The sequence below is a fragment of the Hyperoodon ampullatus genome, assembly GCF_949752795.1.
Source record: "Hyperoodon ampullatus genome assembly, chromosome: 14".
Classification (NCBI taxonomy): Eukaryota; Metazoa; Chordata; class Mammalia; order Artiodactyla; family Ziphiidae; genus Hyperoodon; species Hyperoodon ampullatus.
In genome coordinates this window covers 39,360,240-39,380,430 of record NC_136927.1, presented here as the reverse complement: position 1 = coordinate 39,380,430, position 20,191 = coordinate 39,360,240, and the positions used below count along the sequence as shown (strand labels likewise).

At 40.4% G+C, this 20,191-nt stretch overlaps 1 protein-coding gene across 1 annotated transcript in view; it reads left to right on the top strand.

Moving 5' to 3' along the window:
• Positions 1 to 20,191, top strand: part of COG7 (component of oligomeric golgi complex 7) — a gene marked incomplete at its 5' end in the record, with an annotated part of 86,736 nt that overhangs the window by 15,776 nt on the left and 50,769 nt on the right. The window contains 3 exons of the mRNA XM_079719616.1: positions 4,866 to 4,948; positions 5,721 to 5,843; positions 17,605 to 17,803. Of these exons, the coding sequence (XP_079575742.1) occupies positions 4,866 to 4,948; positions 5,721 to 5,843; positions 17,605 to 17,803 (405 nt within the window). The remainder of the gene's footprint in view (positions 1 to 4,865; positions 4,949 to 5,720; positions 5,844 to 17,604; positions 17,804 to 20,191) is intronic.

The window sequence follows — 20,191 nt, the reverse complement described above, 5'->3', positions numbered from 1 at the left end:
TATTAAATCTTCTAATTCATGAACATAGCATGTCTTTTTATTTATTTGTGTCTTTTAAAATTTCTTTCAGCAGTGTTTTGTCACTTTCAGTGTACAAGTCTTTTAGCTCCTTGATTATATTTATTTCTAACTATTTTATTCTTTTTGATGCTATTATAAATGGAATCGTTTTCTTAATTTTTTTTCAGATTGTTCATTGTTACTGTATAGAAATGCAAGTGGTGTGTTGCATTTTGTATTCTGCTGCATTAACTTATTAGTCCTAACAGGTTTTTTTTGGTGGAATCTTTAGGGCTTTCTATAAATAAGATCATATCATCTGCAAACAAAGATATTTTTCCTTCTTCCTTTCCTGTTTGAATGCTTTTTACTTCTTTTTCTTGCATAATTATTCCGGCTAGAACTTCCAGTACTAAGTTGAATAGAAATTGCAAAAGTGGGCATCCTTGTCTCGTTCCTGATTTCAGAGGAAAAGTTTGAAATGGTCTTTCACCATTGAGTATTATGTTAGCTGGGGGCTTTTCATATATGGCCTTTATTTTGTTGAGGTTGTTTGCTTCTGTTCCTAGTGTTTTGAGTGTTTTTGTCATGAAAAAGTATTGAATTTTAACAGATGCCTTTCTGCATCAGTTGAGATGATCACGTGGATATTTTTCCTTTGTTCTGTTAATGTGGTGTATTTCATTCATTGATTTTCATATGTTGAACCTTCCTTGCATCCCAGAGCAAATCCCACTTGGTCATGGTGTATAATCCTTTTAATATGCTGTAGAATTCAATTTGCTAGTATTTTGTTGAGGATTTTTGTATCAATATTCATCAGGAATATTAATCTGTAGGTTTCTTTTCTTGTAATGTCTTTGTCTGGCTTTGGTATTAAGGTAATGCTGCCCTCATAGAATGAATTAGAGAGTGTTCACTGCTCTTTAGTTTTTTGGGGAGAGGTTGAGAAGTATTGGTATTAATTCTTTAAGTGTTTGGTAGAATTAATCAGTGAAGCCATCTGGTGTGCTTTTCTTTGTTGAGAGGTTTTTTGATTACTGATTCAATTGTTAGTTCTAGGTCTATTCAGAGTTCCTATTTCTTCATCATTCAGTCTTGGTACACTGAGTATTTTTAGGAATTTGTTCATTTCATCTAATTTATCCAATTTGTTGGCATATAATTGTCCATAGTACTTTCTTATAATTCTTTTTATTTCAGTAAAATTAGTAGTGATATCCCCTCTTTCATTTCTGATTTTATTTATTTGAGTCCTCTTCCTTTTCCTTAGTGAATCTAAGTAAAGTTTTATCAATTTTGTTCATCTTTTCAAAGAATCTTTTCAGCCCTTGATTTTGTTGATTTTTGTTTTGTTTCTGTACTTATCTCTGCTCTGCTCTTTATTATTTCTTCCCTTTTGCTAACTTTGGGTTTAGTTAGTTTTTTATTTTCTTAGTTCTATAAGATGTAGAGTTTAGGTTGTTGATTTGAGCTCGCTCTTCTTTTTTAATGTAAGTATGTACAGCTATAAATTAGCTCTTTGGGCTACTTTTGTGGCATCCCGTAAGTTTTGGTATGTTAGGTTTTTGTTTTCATTTGTCATTTTCTAATTCCTCTTATGGTATCTTCTTTGACCCATTGGTTGTTTAGGAGTGTGTTGTTCAATTTCCACATATTTGTGAATTTTCCAGTTTTCTTTCTTCTGTTGATTTTTAGTTTTCTACCAGTGTGATCGGAAAAGATACTATATGATTTATATGATTTTAATCTTTAAAAATTTATTAAGACTTGTTTTGTGGCCTGAGATACGGTCTGTCCTGGAGAATGTTTTACGGGTACTTGAGTATGTGTATTCTGCCATTGTTGGGTGGAATGTTCTATACTGTCTGTTAGGTCTAATTGGCCTGTAGTGTTTGTTGAAGTCTCTGCTTCCTTATTATCTTCTCTCTGGTTGTTCTTGACGTGCTCTCTGCATGCACCTTCTGTATGCTCGGCTCCTTTTCTTTTTTACCCCCTGTGGTACTTTTGCATAGGTCACGTGCTAGAATTTTTTTGTTTGTATTTGTTTCTATTTATTCGTATTTGTATGTGGGTGCTTTTTTCTGGGCCTACGGTTTACTGCAAAATAGTTAGCATGGGATCTCCTTGGAAACCCCTCCTTTGTTGACCTGGACTTGGTTGAGAGATTTCCTCTTGCCCTTGATTTAAAGGCTATGTTCTCTGTTGTGCTTTTCAGTTGCCCAAAGAGAATGGGTTCAGGACTCATCTCCAGCCTTTTCATTCCGTATCTTCCCCATTTATCAATTCTTTATTTGAGTCTTCTTCTCATCATTAGCAGGATTCTAGGACTGGAGCTGGGCCTTTGGAAAATCACCATCTGGCAGCTTTATTCCTCATGTTTTCTCATGAATTTGTGGCAGCTACAGACCACGGAGCTCACCTGCGTGGTTTGGGTGTATGTCTAGTTATGTGAGGTTAGGGGAGTAGGAGTGGCGGCGGGCAGCTCCATGAATTTAAGTTTTTTCCTTTCCTTCTGTGTGAGTTGGCTACTTGGTGCTGGAATCAGGTTTGAAGAATGCTCTGTGGGTCAGGATCATGGGCTTTGGTTTTGGGGTTAGCTGTTTTTGACAGCTTTCATTCACAAATCTGAATCAGGCTTGATTCCAGATTCTACTCTCTGTAGGCAGGATGCCGATTCAGAAGGGGGAAATGGCACTTTTCAGCCCTGTGGCTGTCCCACTGCTGAGCTAGTATGGAAGCAGGCCTTCCCCTGCCTGCCCAGTCCTCCCTTGGCTCCCAGTCTTTACCTTTCCATCACGCTGCTCCATGCGTGATACATCCAGAGTTCTCCCAGCATCCCCACTCATCTGCCAAAATGATTGAATATCTGATTGGTATTCTGTGAAGTTTGGCTTTTTTTTTTTGGCCATGCCTTGCAGCATGTGGGATCTTAGTTCCCCAACCAGGGATCGAACCCATGCCCCCTGCATTGGAAGCGTGAGTCTTAACCACTGGACCACCAGGGAAGTCCCCTCCAAACTTTGTAGTACAGACATTTTCCTGGCTTCAACACAGATGAATGATATTGTGTTTTGCTTTGGGTGGTTAATTTTGAATAGTTTTTAAAAATTAATTTACTTTTGGCTGCATTGGGTCTTCGTTGCTGCACACGGGCTTTCTCTAGTTTCGGCGAGCAGGGGCTACTCTTCATTGCAGTACATGGGCTTCTAATTGCAGTGGCTTCTCTTGTTGTGGAGCATGGGCTCTAGGTGTGTGGGCTTCAGTAGTTGTGGCTCGTGGGCTCTAGAGCTCAGGCTCAGTAGTTGTGGCTCACAGGCTTAAATGTTCCGTGGCATGTGGGATCATCCTGGATCAGGGCTTGAACCCGTGTCCTCTACATTGGCAGGTGGATTCTTAACCACTGCGCCACCAGGGAAGTCCCTGGGTGGTTAATTTTGGTGAGTATCAGGAAGGGCTTTTGTCTGCCACAAAAGTAATATGCTCTTTAATCTGTCATCTTTCCTAGAAGGCCAAGGTGCTTCTTTACTAACAGTTTTTAAAGGGAAATCTGATAAATTAGTACATCCCCAACACATTACCCACAATCTTCAAATATACATGCCTGGTTCGTTTTACACAACCAATGAATTCAGTTGATAAAGTGAAGCAACTTTTTGGAGCCTGATTTTACATATGGCAGGGATATTCATTTATTTAAGTGATCTTATGAAAATGATAAGCATTTTAAAAGCAATAGTCATTAAAAAAATTAATTTATTTATTTTTGGCTGCACTGGGTCTTCATTGCTGCGTGCGGGCTTTCTCTAGTTGCAGCGAGCGGGGGCTACTCTTCGTTGCGGTGCACGGGCTTCTCGTTGCGGTGACTTCTCTTGTTGCAGAGCATGGGCTCTAGGCGCGCGGGCTTTAGTAGTTGTGGCTCACAGGCTCAGTAGTTGTGGCGCACAGGCTTAGTTGTTCCGTGGCATGTGGGATCTTCCCAGACCAGGGCTCGAACCTGTTTTCCCCTGCTTTCGCAGGCAGATTCTTAACCACTGAGCCACCAGGGAAGTCCCAAGATTGCTATCCTTCAAAGACTTTACACACTGATGGAGGGTGAGGCTGGGAGAAAACAAGTACACAAATAATTTTATTACAAGATGGAATGTGAAAACTGCCTTAGGCCTCCCCAGGATGAAGGAAAGGATGAAACAAAATCGAGGAAGCTTTTATGAAAGAGCTAGTATATGTGCAGAACCTTGAAAGAGATGAATTAAAATTTTTTAAATTGTTTCTGATTATAAAATAATACATATATAGGTTATTAAAAATTTGAAAAATGGAGAAAAATATAGAAAAGAAAATGATATACCAGTAAAATGATATACTCACCACCCAGAGATGACTGTTAGTATTTTCTTCCAGTTTTTTCCCTTTGTGTACATATATCTTTTAAGGAAAGTATGTACATTGAGTATATGCAGTTTTATATCTTTTTTGCTCCCAGTCAGCAATGTAGCATGAGCATTTTCTCATGGATCTAAGATTTTGATAGGTGAGGAAAAGTACTTAGGGCAGAAGGAATAATATATATTTGAATGGTATAGAAATGAGAAAACTCAGGGACTGTTTTGCAAATAATAATTAAACCCATTTTGTGGAATGAACATTGGCATGTGGTATCTGATTGAGTCACATGTTCTATCCTTAACTTCACTTGTTTTTCATATTTATGATCTCCACACATGAGTTAATTCATTGTCTTGGTGGGAACTTCTGAATACAAGCTCATGTCTAATCCACATTTATCCTGCTGAATTCTTTCTCTTGGCTGCAACAGAAAACCTGGTAACAGTATGTACATGTTTTCCATTGTTTTTCTTTAGATCAGTCCAAAGTATTTGTGAAGGTTTTTACTGAAATTGACCGGATGCCCCAACTTCTTGCATACTACTACAAGTGTCACAAGGTGAGAAGCTGTGAGTGATTACCATTGTGGAATGCTTGTAGAACTGGGCTACAGAATCACAGTTTTGAATCCCAGTTTCCTACTCAAAGGTAAAAATATTTGCCTCCATGCCCTCTGGTCTTTTTCTTTCAATTAGCCAGTAGAGGGTGCTCTTGGTCCAGCCTGTGGATTCATTTAATTGCAAGTTGGAAAAAGTCATTAGTTTTCAGCCTCACTTGTATTTATAGCTAGATTTCCTTTACAGATAGAAGAGTTTTAATTTTTCCTATTTTTGTCTTTTAAGGGTGATTAGGTTTATTATGCCTTCAGCAAGCCTTAAGAATTTTATCTGTTTTCTAGGTTTGTTGAAATTAGGTTACTGAAAATTTTGACAGCTTCCTGGGCTAACTTAATTCCTTCAAATCCAGTGCCCATCTGTCTTTTAAGCAGTAGTGTTAGGACATGAAGCTAAAACACATATTCATGCCCACCTCTGAGGTCTATTCAGAAGAATGGTAGCATGCTGAGTACATTGGCATGCTTTGGGGGCAAGAAAAAAGGAGAAAGGATCACTTGGAGGGCAACAGATTCAAGCTCTGGATGATGATCAGAGCAGGTGACTGTAAGTTTTTTTTTCCTGCCTTTTTTGAAGTGAATGGTCGTCCGTGGGTACCCGATTGCCTGGGAGAGTGGGCAGTGGCCAGTTGCTTGCCCTGGTAGGAGGGCAGGGCAGTTGCAGCAGGCAGCATGTCTTGGCGGACCCAGTAAGGCCTCCTTTGTTCTGCTTCTGCAGGTCCAGCTTTTAGCAGCCTGGCAGGAGCTGTGCCAGACTGACCTACCCCTGGACCGGCAGCTCACCGGACTCTATGACGCCTTGCTCAGTGCTTGGCACACGCAAATCCAGTGGGCTGTGCAGGTAACAGCTCTTTTGGGTTCTAGCGAGAACAAAGCCCGTGGTGCCGAGGGAGAGGGTGATGGCCTTGGGAGCGGGCTGCTCGACCACAGAGCACCCAGGCCACCCAGAGAGAGCACCGCTCGGAGAACCTCCCCATCTGCTGTCGTCACCAAAGGGGCAGGAAAATCTTTAGGTCTCTGTTCTAACTCTTCTTATCGCTCTTATCTGTATCTTAAATAGAATCTAATGTGACAGTGTTGCTTGTTGTTCAGCAGGGGAGCCCTGTGGAATTCCTGGAGGCCGTTATCTTCTGATCTAAAAGCAGGAGGCCCTCAGTCAGGTGGTGCTTGAGCGAACAAGGCTGTTTTAATCTTAACTTTGGGTAAAATTTACCCGGTCTAAAGTTAGTTTCCCTTGTTCTCACAATACGCCAAGAGTTAGAGGAACAGTATAATTTTAAAGGCACCCTCTGACTTAGGGGAGAGGTGAGACAGAGAACTTCATTTCATTTACTTTCACGAACTTTCCATCATTTACTTTCCTAAAGTCTCTAGGCATTTTCAGCCTTGAAGGATATGAAACGTTGGTCCCTTGTCTTGATGCCAGGAGGTGCACTAGATCTTCTCTTTAGAAGGGGAAAAAGGCTGTCTTATGTCTGAGTAATGACTGACTGGGCCTGTTTATGGTGTGGCTTATATTTTTTTCAGAATTAGTTGTGAATCGCCCTTTGCATATTGGTCAGTAATTTGCTGGAATGAACTCCACTGTAGTTGGAGAGAATTCCCTCGTATAGGGTCATGTCATTCAAGGTGCTTGAAGTTCTCTTCTCCACCCTCTTTTCTTTCTCCTTGAACCAACCTCATTCAGACAAAAAAAAACCCCAAAACAAAAAAAAAAAAACAAAAATACCCCAAAACCAGCGAACAAAACAAAAAACAACCTCCTGTAGAAGTTTCCCGTTTTTTATGTAATCGTCAGTTTTCAGTGATCCTGTCCATCTGCACGCATTTCTGTGTCCTTGTCTCCTCTACTGCTTATATCTTGAGGATAAAAACAGTTCATGCCGGGCTTCCCTGGTGGTGCAGTGGTTGAGAGTCTGCCTCCTGATGCAGGGGACACGGGTTCGTGCCCCGGTCCGGGAAGATCCCACATGCCGCGGAGCGGCTGGGCCTGTGAGCCATGGCCACTGAGCCTGCGCGTCCGGAGCCTGTGCTCCGCAACGGGAGAGGCCGCAGCAGTGAGAGGCCCGCGTACTGCAAAAAAAACCACAACAGTTCATTTATGCTAATTTCCACTTTTGTCCCATGGCCCATTTTCTTTTCAGAATGTGAGCATGATAGGTGACTGTCATCTCCTGAAGCTCAGTAGAGTACAGAAGAAAACCAAAGGTGCCAGGGTGAATGTGTCTCTAAAGATTTCTTTTCCCCAGTATTTTATTTTATTTTTTATATTTTGGCCATGCCACGTAGCATGTGGGATCTTAGTTCCCCAACCAGGGATTGAACCCCGGCCCCTTGCAGTGGAAGTGCAGAGTCTTAACCACTGGACTGCCAGGGAATTCCCTTTCCCCAGTATTTTAATATGGAAAGTTTCCAACATATAAAAAATATGAAAGAATTGTACAGTGAACACCCATGTACCCACCTCCTGTGTTCTACAATGAACATTTTGCTATATTTGCTTTATCACAAATCTGTCCATCTATCCATGTGTATCTGTTCATTGACCCATCTTATTTTTTGATTCATTTCAAAGTAAGTTGCAAACATCATTCACTTCAGAATATATGTATTATTAACTAGAGTTCAGTATTTGTTTACTGGGATTTTTTTTAGGTAAAATTATGAAATGCAATGATCTTAAATATGCCATTTAATTAGTTTTGACAAATGCTGTTTAACCTAATCCCCTACCAAGATATGGAACATGACTATCACGCTAGAAAGTTCCCTTGTGTTCCTTCTCAGTCAGTCTTTGTACCAATATCCCTGAAGGCAACCACTGTTCTGATTTTTCCCACCGTAAGTTAGTTTAGCCTGTTTTAGAATTTCATGTAAATGGAATCATATGGTGTATGTCCTTTTGGCGAGGCTTCTTTCATTCAGCATGTTTTTGGAGATTTATTCATGTTGTTGTACGTATCAGTAGCTTGTTCCTTTTTATTACTGAACACTCTTACATGGTATGAATATATAACAGTTTTGTTTATTGAGTTTTTTTAAAAATTTTATTTATTTAATTAATTTATTTTTGGCTGCATTGGGTCTTTGTTGCTGTGCACGGGCTTTCTCTAGTTGCAGCGAGCGGGGGCTACTCTTTGTTGCGGTGCGTGGGCTTCTCACTGAGGTGGCTTCTCTTATTGCGGAGCACGGGCTTCAGTAGTTGTGGCTCGTGAGCTCTAGAGCACAGACTCAGTAGTGGATTCTGGTGCATTCTTAACCACTGTGCCACCATGGAAGCCCTATTAGGTCTTTTATTGATGGATACTTCTGCTATTTCCAGTTTGCTGCAATTATAAATAAAGCTGCTCTAAACATTGTTCTGTAAGTTTTTTGTGGACACCACATGTTCATATCTCTTGGGTAAAGACGTGGAAGTGGAACTGCTGAGAGTAGGTCTATGTTTAGATTTATAAGAAATCGGCACTTTTGGGGCTTCCCTGGTGGCGCAGTGGTTGGGAATCCGCCTGCCAACGCAGGGGACACAGGTTTGAGCCCTGGTCCGGGAAGATCCCACATGCCACGGAGCAACTAAGCCTGTGCGCCACAACTACTGAGCTTGCGCTCTAGAGCCCGCGAGCCACAGCTACTGAGCCCACGTGCCGCAACTACTGAAGCCCACGTGCCTAGAGCCTGTGCCCCACAACAAGAGAAGACACCACAATGAGAAGCCCGCGCACTGCAACGCAGAGTAGCCCCTGCTCAAAGCAACTAGAGAAAGCACGCACACAGCAACGAAGACCCAACGCAGACAAAAATAAAGAAATAAAGAAATCGGCACTTTTTCAAAATAACTGAGCTTTTTACATTCCCACAACACAAGTGCGTGAGAGTTCTGATTGCTACACATCAGGTGTTGTCTTTTTTTTTTTTTGTAAATTTATTTATGTTATTTATTTATTTTTGGCTGCATTGGGTCTTCGTTGCTGCACTTGGGCTTTCTCTAATTGCAGTGAATGGGGGCTACTCTTCGTTGCAGTGTGCGGGCTTCTCACTGCGGTGGCTTCTCTTGTTGCAGAGCACGGGCTGTAGGCGTGCAGGCTAAAGTAGTTGCAGCACGTGGGCTCAGTAGTTGTGACTCGTGGGCTCTAGAGCACAGGCTCAGTAGTCGTGGCACACGGGCTTAGTTGTTCCACAGCCTGTGGGATCTTCCTGGACCAGGGCTCGAACCCATGTCCCCTGCATTGGCAGGCAGATTCTTTTTTTTTTTTAATTTAATTTAATTTTATTTATTTATTATTTTTGGCTGTGTTGGGTCTTCGTTGCTGTGTGCGGGCTTTCTCTAGTTGTAGTGAGCAGAGGCTACTCTTTGTTGCGGTGCGCGGGCTTCTTGTTGCAGTGACTTCTCTTGTTGCACAGCACAGGCTCTAGGTGCATGGGCTTCAGTAGTTGTGGCACTCAGCCTCAGTAGTTGTGGCTTGTGGGCTCTAGAGCACAGGCTCAGTAGTTGTGGTGCATAGGGTTAGTTGCTCCACGGCATGTGGGATCTTCCCGGACCAGGGCTCGAACCTGTGTCCCCTGCATTGGCAAACGGATTAACCAGTGCGCCACCAGGGAAGTCCCTAGGTGTTGTCTTTTTAATCTTAGCCATTCTGGTGGGTGTGTTGTAGTATCTCTCTGTGGTTTTAATTTGCAATTCCCTGATGATTAAGGATGTTGAACACCTTTTCACATGCTTATTGGCCATTTGTATATCTTCCTTTGTGAAGTATCTGTTCTGGTCTTCTGCCCATTTAAAAAAATTGGGTAATTTGCCTTTCTATTATTGAGTTATAGGAGTTCTTTACATATTCTAGATATAAGTTCTTTTATCAGATATATTTTGTAGATATTTCCTTCCAGTCTGTGGCTTAAGCAGAAGTGTTGATTCTGATGAACTTGATTTTATCGTTTCTTTTATGGTTATTGCTTTCTTTGTCCTCAGAAACCATCACCATTCCCCAAGTTGCAAAGCTCTTCTTCTGTGTTTTCTTATAGAAGCTTGTTGAGCTTTTACATTTAGTTCTATGGCCCATCTTGAATTATTTTTTGTGTGTAGTGTAGGGTAAGGTCAGATTGTTTTTCCATGTGCTGTTTGGGTTAATCCTAATGGCCCTAGTTGTTAAGTTTGGTCTTACAGTCTTTGAACTTTTGGTTCTCGTTTGGCAAATGGCCAGAGCATCCCTTTTGCCAGATCACTTTAAAGGAAAGGGGACACCTTTGAGCATAGGGGACCTGTTGTTTGGTCAGCTGAAACTATCAGCTATAAACATAGTTTCAGCTGACCAACCAATTAGAACGCTTGGGTACAGAGTCGTTTAGTCTAATTCTCCCCACTCCACCCGGCACCCCAGCCTCAGGTCACTTAAGTAGGAGCTAAGAGTGAAGTAGGTACTCATTGCCTAGGCCTTTCTCACAATACAAGGAGAGGAGTCAGGATTTCTCTTTCTAGATAAGAATAGTTTTCATTTTCTCCTTTGGTCCCATCCGTTCTTGTAGTAAAATGTTTGTTTTGTCAAATCAGGATGTTGAACTGGGTGATATGTAAAGGTCTCTATGGTTCTCTTATATTTGGGGGATCGTGGGGGGAATACACTGGATGGAGACAGAGGAGGGTTTGTATTGGTGCAGCTTTGTGTGGAGGGAGTGGGAACATTGAATGCGAGACAAATCTGGCTTTCTCTAGAAGATAGTGAGCCTCTGGAGCGATAGAGTGAACGATGATGTTACTGTTTTAAGAATGCTTTTGGTGTCAGAATATCACCTATGTAGTTTCTCTGCCAAAAAGTCTTACCATGAGGAAACATGCAGACAAATCCAAATCAAAGACCACGTTTCAAAACAACTGTTCTAGACTCTTCAAAAATGTCAGTGTCATGAAAGAAAAAAAGTCAGGAAATTGTTTAGATTAAAGGAGACAAAAAAAAAAAAAGACAACTAAATGTAATTTCATTATCCTGGATTGGGTTCTGCACGATGACAAAAAAAAACTATCAAGGACATTGAAAGAACAATTGGGGAAATTTTAACATGGACTGTGGCAGGTAAAAGTATTAAATCAAGGTTACGTTTGATTATTTGCAGTGTTGTAATATAAGAGGATGGCCTTATTCTTAAGAGATAAACACTGAGGTAGTTAGGGGTGATGTGTCGTGATATCTGTGATTACCTTTCCAATGGCTTAGAGAGAAATAGAAATAAAGCAATTGTGGCAAAATGTTGATTGTTGAATCTTGCAGTATTTAAACATTTAAAGTGTAAGAAAAATTCTAAATAACATTTCAAAATAATGAATTTGGTGGTGGTAAATAGGGTGAATTGATGAGGAAAGACTGAAGACAGGTAGGAAGCTGTGTTTGGTCTAGGATGGTGATGGTAATGTAGCAAAAGATACCCAGTTAAAAAATGAACAGTTGCTAGGACCTGGTAACTGATAAAGGGACTGAAAGAAAGGAAAGTGAAAAGGGAGATTTTTATTCTGGTTGAATGGAGATGCTACTGACAGAAATAAGGAAGTTGATAGAAACAGACCTGGGGAGGTCAGTGGGAAAATAATGAATTCCAATTCAGGACACTTTTAAATTCCAAATGAGAGTGGCTCAGCTTAATGGTGGCATCCAGTAGATGGCTGGAAGCTGTTGCTCAGGATATAAATTGGTCATTTCGGTATTTGTTGGGTTAGATTTGCATTTCCTCTATTTCTTTCTCTCAGACCCCAGCAGTGATGTTTATTAAACTAAACAGGTGTTTGTTGAAGTTTCGTGAATTCTCTATGAGAATTTAAAAATTTTGTTATCTATTTTGGTAATAATCTAAGAAAAAATATAAGCATATTTTGGGTCATGTATGTGACCACCTTATAACCAAGTACTGCCATGTAATTTCAGTGGGTGCTTTTCTGTTGACAGTCACATTGGTACCCCTGTTCTGTTGGGGGGCAGTGAAAAAAGAAAGAGACAAACTTAATGCTTAGATGATGTAAGTGCTGGTGCCAAGTGAGTGCTGTTTAATGCCGTTGCCAACTTGATGTTTTCTTAGTAGTTTGTAGTTTGAGTAGAGATAGAAGCAGTGTAAAAATTCTCCTCACATACCACAGAGAAGCATAGGCAAGCTGAACTCAAAAAAAAACCTGTGCTGTAGCAGTCAGATCAAATTATTGATGAAAAAGGCAGTTTAGTTGCAGTAAACATCTTCATCTGTCCTATTATTTTGAATTTTATTGGTTTGATAGTTAATTTTTTGTGTGTGGTAAAATATACATAAAATTGACCATTTTAGCCATTTTAAGTGTACAATCAAGTGGCATTAAGTACATTCACGGTGTTGATTAACTATCATGCTATCTGTTTCCAGAACTTTTTCATCACCCTAAACAGAAACTGTGTACTCATTAAGTAATAACTCCCCACTTTGCCCTCTTCCATCCCCTAGTAACCTTAACCTTTACTGTGTCTATAAATTTTCCTATTCTAGATACCTCTTATAAGTAGGGCCATATGATATTTGTCCTTATGTGTTTGGCTGATTTCACTTAGCGTAATGGTTTCAGGGATCATCCATGTTGTAGCATGTATCAGAATTTTCATTCCTTTTTTATGGCTGAATAATCTGTTGTATGTATTTACTACATTTTGTCTATCCATTCATTTGTTGATAAACACTTGAATTGCTTCCACCTTTTGGCTATTGTGAGTAATGCTGCTCTGAACATGGGTGTACAAATATCTCCTTGGGTCCCTGTTTTCAATTCTTTGGGGTGTATACCTACAAGTGGAATTGCTGGATCATATCATAATCCTATGTTTAACATTTTGAGAAACTGCCAGACTGTTTTCTATAGCAGCTGCACCATTTTACATTCCCATCAGCAATGCATAAGAATTCCAATTTCTCTACATCCTTGTCAGCCCTTGTTATTTTCCATTTTTTTGATAAATAGCCATTCTAGTGTGTGTGAAATGGTATCTCATGGAGGTTTTGATTTGTATTTCCCTAATGACTAATGATGTTGAACATCTTTTCACGTGCTCGTCAGCCATTTGTATTATCGTCTTTGGAGAAACGTCTATTACAGTTTTTTGCCCATTTTTGAATTGTAGTGTTTGGTTTTATGTTGTTGAGTTGTAGGAGTTCTTTATATATTCTGGATATTAATCCCTTATCAGTTACATGATTTGCAAATATTTTCTCCCATTCCATTGGTTGTCTTTTCACTCTATTTGCAACGTGCTTTAACAAATTTTTAATTTTGATATAGTCCAGTTTATCTGTTTTTTCTTTTATTGCCTATGCTTTTGGTGTCATACTTAAGAAACTATAGTCATCTCTTTGTATCCTCAGGGAATTGATCGAGGAACCCACCCCCCTCCCCATACCAAGATCCATGGGTGCTCAAGTCCCTTATGTAAAATGGTGTGGTATTTGCATACAACCTATGCACATACTCCTGCATACTTTAAATCATCTCTAGATTACTTATAATACCTAATACAATGTAAAGGCTATGTAAATAGTTGCTGGTATGCAGCAAATTCAAATTTTGCTTTTTGGAACTTTCTGGAGGGTTTTTTTTTTTTTCCTGAATATTTTTGATCTGAGGTTGGTTGAATCTGTGGATGCAGAATGTGTAGATATGGAGGGCCAACTGTTGCCAAATCCAAGGTCATGAGGATTTTGCCCTATGTTTTCTTCTAAGAATTTTATAGGTTACTCTTTTAAAAAAAAAAATTAATTTAGGGCTTCTCTGGTGGTGCAGTGGTTGAGAGTCCGCCTGCCAATGCAGGGGACGTGGGTTCGTGCCCAGGTCCGGGAAGATCCCACGTGCCGTGGAGCGGCTAGGCCTGCGAGCCATGGCATGGCCACTGAGGCTGCGTGTCCGGAGCCTGTGCTCCGCAACGGGAGAGGCCCTCATACCGCAAAAAAAAAAAAAAAATTAATTTATTTTTGGCTGAATTGGGTCTTCATTGTTGCTCACAGGCTTTCTCTAGTTGCGGTGAGCGGGGCTACTTTTTGTTGCAGTGCACAGGCTTCTCACCGCGGTGGCTTCTCTTGTTGCGGAGCATGGGTTCTAGGCGTGTGGGCTTCAGTAGTTGTGGCTTGTGGGCTCTAGAGTGCAGGCCCAGTAGTTGTGGCACTCGGGCTTAGTTGCTCCATGGCATGTGGTATCTTCCCGGACTGGGGCTCGAATCCATGTCCCCTTCATTGGCAGGCGGATTCTTAACCACTGTGCCACCAGGGAAGCCCTATAGTTTACTCTTAACATTTAGGTCTGATTAATTTTGAGTTAATTTTTGTATATGGTATCAGGTAAGGGTCCAACTTTTTCTTTTTTTTTTTTTTGCATGTAGTATCCAGTTTTCTGAGCACCATTTGTTGAAAAGACTGTCCTTTTCCCATTGAATGATTTTGGCACTCATGTTGAAAATCATTTGACCATGTATGTGTGTTTCTGGGCTCTCTATTCCATTGGGCTATATGTCTTTCCTTATGCAAGTACCACACTGTTTTGACTATTATAGCTTTGTAGTACGTTTTGAAATTAGGAAGTGTGAGATAGCCAATGATCCTCTTCTTCAATATTGTTTTTGCTATTTGGGGTTCCCTCAAATTCCATATGAATTTTAGGATGGGTTTTCCTGTTTTTCCAGAAAACACCTTTGGGATTTTGATGGAGATTGCATTGAATATGTAGATGGCTTTGGGTAGTATTACCATGTTAACAATATTAAGTCTTCCAGTGCATGAACATGGGAAGTCTTTCCATTTTTTGTGTGTATTCTTTAATTTCTCTCAGCAGTGTTTTGTCGTTTTCAGTGTACAAGTCTTTTAGTTCCTTTGTTACATTTATTTCTAAATACTTTATTCTTTTTGATGCTATTATAAATGGAATAATTTTCTTAATTTGCTTTTCAGATTGTTAGGATAGAATTGCTAGTATAGAAATGCAAGTGATTTTAAAAAAATTATTTATTTTGTTGCACTGGGTCTTTTAGTTGTGGCAGGCGGGCTCCTTAGTTGTGGCTCCTGGGCTCCTTAGTTGTCGCATGCAAACTCTTAGTTGCGGCATGCATGTGGGATCTAGTTCTCTGACTAGGGGTCAAAGCCAGGCCCTCTGCATTGCGAGCGCAGAGTCTTAACCACTGTGCCACCAGGGAAGTCCCTGAATGTGAGTGGTTTTTTTTGTTTGTTTTTTTTGCGGTACGCGGGCCTCTCACTGTTGTGGCCTCTCCCATTGTGGAGCACAGGCCTCGGACGTGCAGACTCAGTGGCCATGGCTCATTGGCCCAGCCGCTCCGCGGCATGTGGGATCTTCCTGTACCGGGGCACAAACCCGCATCCCCTGCATTGGCAGGCAGACTCTCAACCACTGAGCCACCAGGGAAGCCCGTGAGTGATTTTTGTTTGTTGATTTTCCATCTTGCAACTTTGCTGAATTTGTTTATTACTGCTAACGGTTTTTTTGTTTGTTTTCCAATTTGTTAGGATTTTCTACATAAAATATTACATCATTTGTGAAAAGAGATAACGTTACTTTTTCCTTTCCAATATAGATGCCTTTTATTACTTTTTCTTGTCCAATTCTTCTGGCTAGAACTTCCATTATTATGTTGAATAAAGTGGCAAAAGCAGGCACCCTTATCTTGTTCCTGGTCTTAGGGGAAAAGCTTTGAGTGTTTCACCATTGAATGCGATGTTAGCCATGGGTTTCTCTGCTATGGCCTTTATCATGTTGAAGAGTTTCCTTTCTATTCCTAGTTTATTGAGTGGTTTTGTTTTTTCCAATTATGAAAGGGTGTTGAATTTTGTCAGATGCTTTTTCTGCATTAATCGAGATTAATGAGCTTTTTCCCCCTTCATTCTGTTAATATAGTATATTACATTGACTAATTTGATATGTTGAACCATTCATTCTGGAGATCAGTCTCAGTCATGGTGTATAATTCTTTTAATATGCTGCTAAATTCAGTTTACTAGTATTTTGTTGAGTATTTTTGTATGTGTATTTATAAGAGATATTGGTCTATAATTTTCTTTTCTTTTCTTTTAGTATTTGCCTGCCTTTGGTATCAGGTTAATGATGCCATCATAGAATAAATTAGGAAGTGTTCTATATTAGTTTGCTAGGGCTGCAATAACAAAGTACCATGGAGTAGGTGGTTTAAAGAATAGAAATTCGTTCTGGAGGCTAGAAGCCCAAGGTCAAGGTGTTGGCCGGGTTGATTTCTTCTGAGGCTTCTTCCCTTGGCTTGCAGATGGCAGTCTTTTCCCTGTGTCTTTCCTTTATGTGTGCCTGTGTCCTAATCTCCTCTTGTATAAGGACACTGGTCAGATTGGATTAGGGCCCACCCAGATGACCTCACTTTATCTTAATTGCCTCTTTAAAGGCCTTAGGTCCAAATATATAGTCACATTCTGAGGTACTGGGGGATTTGGAATTCAATATACGAATTTTGGGGAGACACAATTCAGAATATAACATGCTCCCTCCTCTCCAGTTTTTTGGGAAGAGTTTGAGAAGGATTGGTATTAATTCTTTTAATGTTTGGTAGAATTTACCAGTGAAGCCATCTGGTTCTCGTTTTTTCTTTATTGGGAGGTTTTTGATTACTGATTCAGTCTCCTTACTAGTTATAGGTCTATTCAGATTTTCTGAAGTCGCTTTTGGTAAATAATATTTGTAGGAATTTTTTGTCCAATTCATCTAGGTTATCCAGTTTGTTAGCATACAGCTGTTCATAGTATTCTCTTATAATCCCTTTTATTTCTATAAAATTGGTAGTAAATGTCCCCACCTTCATACCTGATCTTAGTAATTTGAATCTAATCCTTTTTTTTTTTTTTTTTTTTGGTTAGTCTAGGTAAAAGGTTTGACATTTTGTTAATCTTTTAAAAGAACTAACTTCTGATTTTGTTGATTTTTTAAGTTGATTTTCTGTTCTCTATTTCATTTACCTCTGCTCTAATCTTTATTATATCCTTTCTTCTACTAGCTTTGGGTTTAGTTTCCTCTTTTTCTAGTTCCTAAATGTGTACAGTTAGGTTATTGATTTGAGATATTTCTGCTTTTTTAATGTGTGCATTTACAGCTATAAATTTTCCCCTTTGCACTGCTTTTGCTGTATCCATAAGTTTTGGTTTCCATTTTCCTTCATTTCAAGATATTTTCTAATAAAAATGTGAATTGATTGATTTTATAATTTTTAAACTTACACTAATTTTGGCCTTAGTGTTGCATAAGAACAGTCTTATATCTTGTTTCACATTTGACTAAGTGAATCTGTACTTAAAACAGGGGTCCCCGAACCCAGGGTCCACGGCCTGTTAGAAACTGGGCCGCACAGCAGGAGGTGAGTGGAGGGTGGGGCCAACGATAGACAGAAAGTAGCCAATTGTCCTTGACAGGATGCAAGTCTTGCTAGTTTACTTGGCTTTCTGAGCATGTTCACATGGGTGCTGAGGAAAGCTTGGGGCTCTTGACTAGACCGCTTTCCGGCTTGGAAGGATTCCTTTGAGCAGTCCAGGAGTCTGCTTCTTTAGAAGGTCTGCTCCAATGTGCTAACACAGGTACCTCTCTCCCCCTGCAGGTTTTCAGGAACCCCCACGAGGTGGTGACTGTGCTGCTGATTCAGACCCTGGGGGCCCTGGTGCCCTCTCTGCCCATCTGCCTCAGCTCCAGTGTGGAGAGGGCAGGGCCCGAGCTGGAGCTCGTCAAGCTGCTGGAGTTCTACGATGCCACCGCCCACTTCGCCAAGGGATTGGAGATGGCCCTGCTCCCCCATGCAGGTAAACATCCTTCCTCCCAGCTTGCGGGCTTGTTTTTACTCGCTCTTTTTGAAGCTTCTGGGGCCTGGGTTTGTTTTTCTTTTCTGGTGACTGATTTTACAGAAATGCAAGGGATCAGTGTTTTCCTTCTTAACAGATATGAAAACCTTTTCCATGAAAACATTACCATTATGGAAATAATTGTTGCTTAATATATTGTTGCCTAGCTCCAGTGCTGCCTAGGTGCTTTACACACTCTGGGGAAGCGATAGACTCTTCTGCAGGGGCTTAGAATGTAAGAGGCAGGTAGACATTAGTGGCAACGAGTTGGCAGTGAGTTACACTTGGGAGGGTAGTGTCCTCTTTTCAAGGCATCACAGAACCTTGGGTAAGTCAACCTAAAAAGTAAGTTTAAGAGAACAAATGGATTAGAGGAGCTTTTTGATAGGACAACAGCAAGTTTTTAAGGGCAGGGGTGCTGCATTAGGACTAAGGATGGCTATAAGGAAATTGGGCTTTCCCCAGCTGCTATATGAGAGCAAAGCACTCCTTCTTCCCATTTGGGCAAACAATGCCTGGTGTGTTGCATTTCCCCAGCTGTTTCCCATCTAGGTTAAAAGCATCATAAACTTTTTAGTCATACAGACTTCATCACGAATGCTACTGTCAAATCAGGAAATTGCTTCAGGAAGGCCTGCTTCTTCCGTTTGGCTGCTGTGTGTCACTGACTTGGTTTATTTAATAGTTATTCTCTTTAATTACCTTTGTGTGTAATTACCTCGTACATTCCTGGGAGTGTGTTTATTGTTCGAGTTCCTGATGACTCATTGCTGTTTTTGGCACACTCACTGGCAGGCCCTGGTTGTGGGAGAGGCATGGTGGATGTGGCTTCCAAGGGACCTGGATGCTGTGGTCCTAGTGGCTGAAGAGTATGTAGGCTGAGCATCCTGTGGAGCAGAGTGGAATGAAGGCAGGGCAAGGAGCAGGTTGCTTTTCTCCCACTAGTGATGGACATTATTGAAGAAGGGAGAACCACCCTCTGAAGAATCAGATACAGAAAATGCTTTGTTAGTCAGCCATGGAAGTTTAGATTTTTAATGATTCCTACTGAGGTTTTCAAAAAAGTATACGAATTTTTTTTTTTTTTTTTTTTGTGGTACGCGGGCCTCTCGCTGTTGTGGCCTCTCCCGTTGCGGAGCACAGGCTCCGGATGCGCAGGCTCAACGGCCATGGCTCACGGGCCCAGCCGCTCCGCGGCATGTGGGATCTTCCCGGACTGGGGCACGAACCCGTGTCCCCTGCACTGGCAGGCAGACTGTCAGTCACTGCGCCACCAGGGAAGCCCTAAAAAGTATACGTAGTTTTTAATTTAAAAATACTTTGGAAACACACACAAAAATAAAAATAAAAGAGTAAAAATGATCCATAATCTCATGACTCAGAGAAGGCCATGGGAACATTTTATTTCCTCCCAGTAATTCAAATATAATTATACATTTTCATAAATAAATATAAAATATATAAGTTTATGCCTATATAAATATATATGCACATACATATTTTAAAATATTAGTTTTTTTAAATTTTTTTGTTTATTTATTTTTGACTGCATTGGATCTTCATTGCTGCTCATGGGCTTTCTCTAGTTGTGGCTAGCAGGGGCTACCCTTCGTTGCGGTGTGTGAGCTTCTCATTGCAGTGGCTTTTCTTGTTGCATAGCACGGGCTCTAGGCATGCGAGCTTCAGTAGTTGTGGCTCGCAGGCTCTAGAGCACAGGCTCAGTAGTTGTGACACGCGGGCTTAGTTGCTCCGCGGCATGTGGGATCTTCCCGGACCAGGGCTTGAACCCGTGTCCCCTGCATTGGCAGGCAGATTCTTAACCACTGCGCCACCAGGGAAGTCCCAAAATATTAGTTTATATTATCTTATATTCTCTTTTTTGATCAAATTAATATAATGAGCATTTTTATGTCATTAAATATTTTCCTAAAACATGGTTTTTAATGACCACTTGGTAACTATGGCTTACTTTAATTTTTAAACCTGCTATTATAAATAAAACTATTATTAACAATCTTATGTATTAATTTTGGAGCCCAACTCTGATTATTCCTTGGGATAAGTTTGAAAATTACAATTGCTAATAAATGAAAAATTTAAAGATGTTTGTCACATTTTGCTCTTTAGGAAGTTTCTACCTGTTTTCACGTCCATCAGTAGTAAATGAGACTGCTCATTCCCACATGCCCTCACCAGCGCTAGGCTCTATCTTTTTTTTCACTTGCCAGGTTCTTAGACAGTTAATGATATATTATTTTAATTTTCATGTCTTTGATTACTAGCCAGTTTGAAAATTATATTATAAAAAGTTATATTTTTCTCTTGAATTGCTTATTCTTTTGCTTCTTT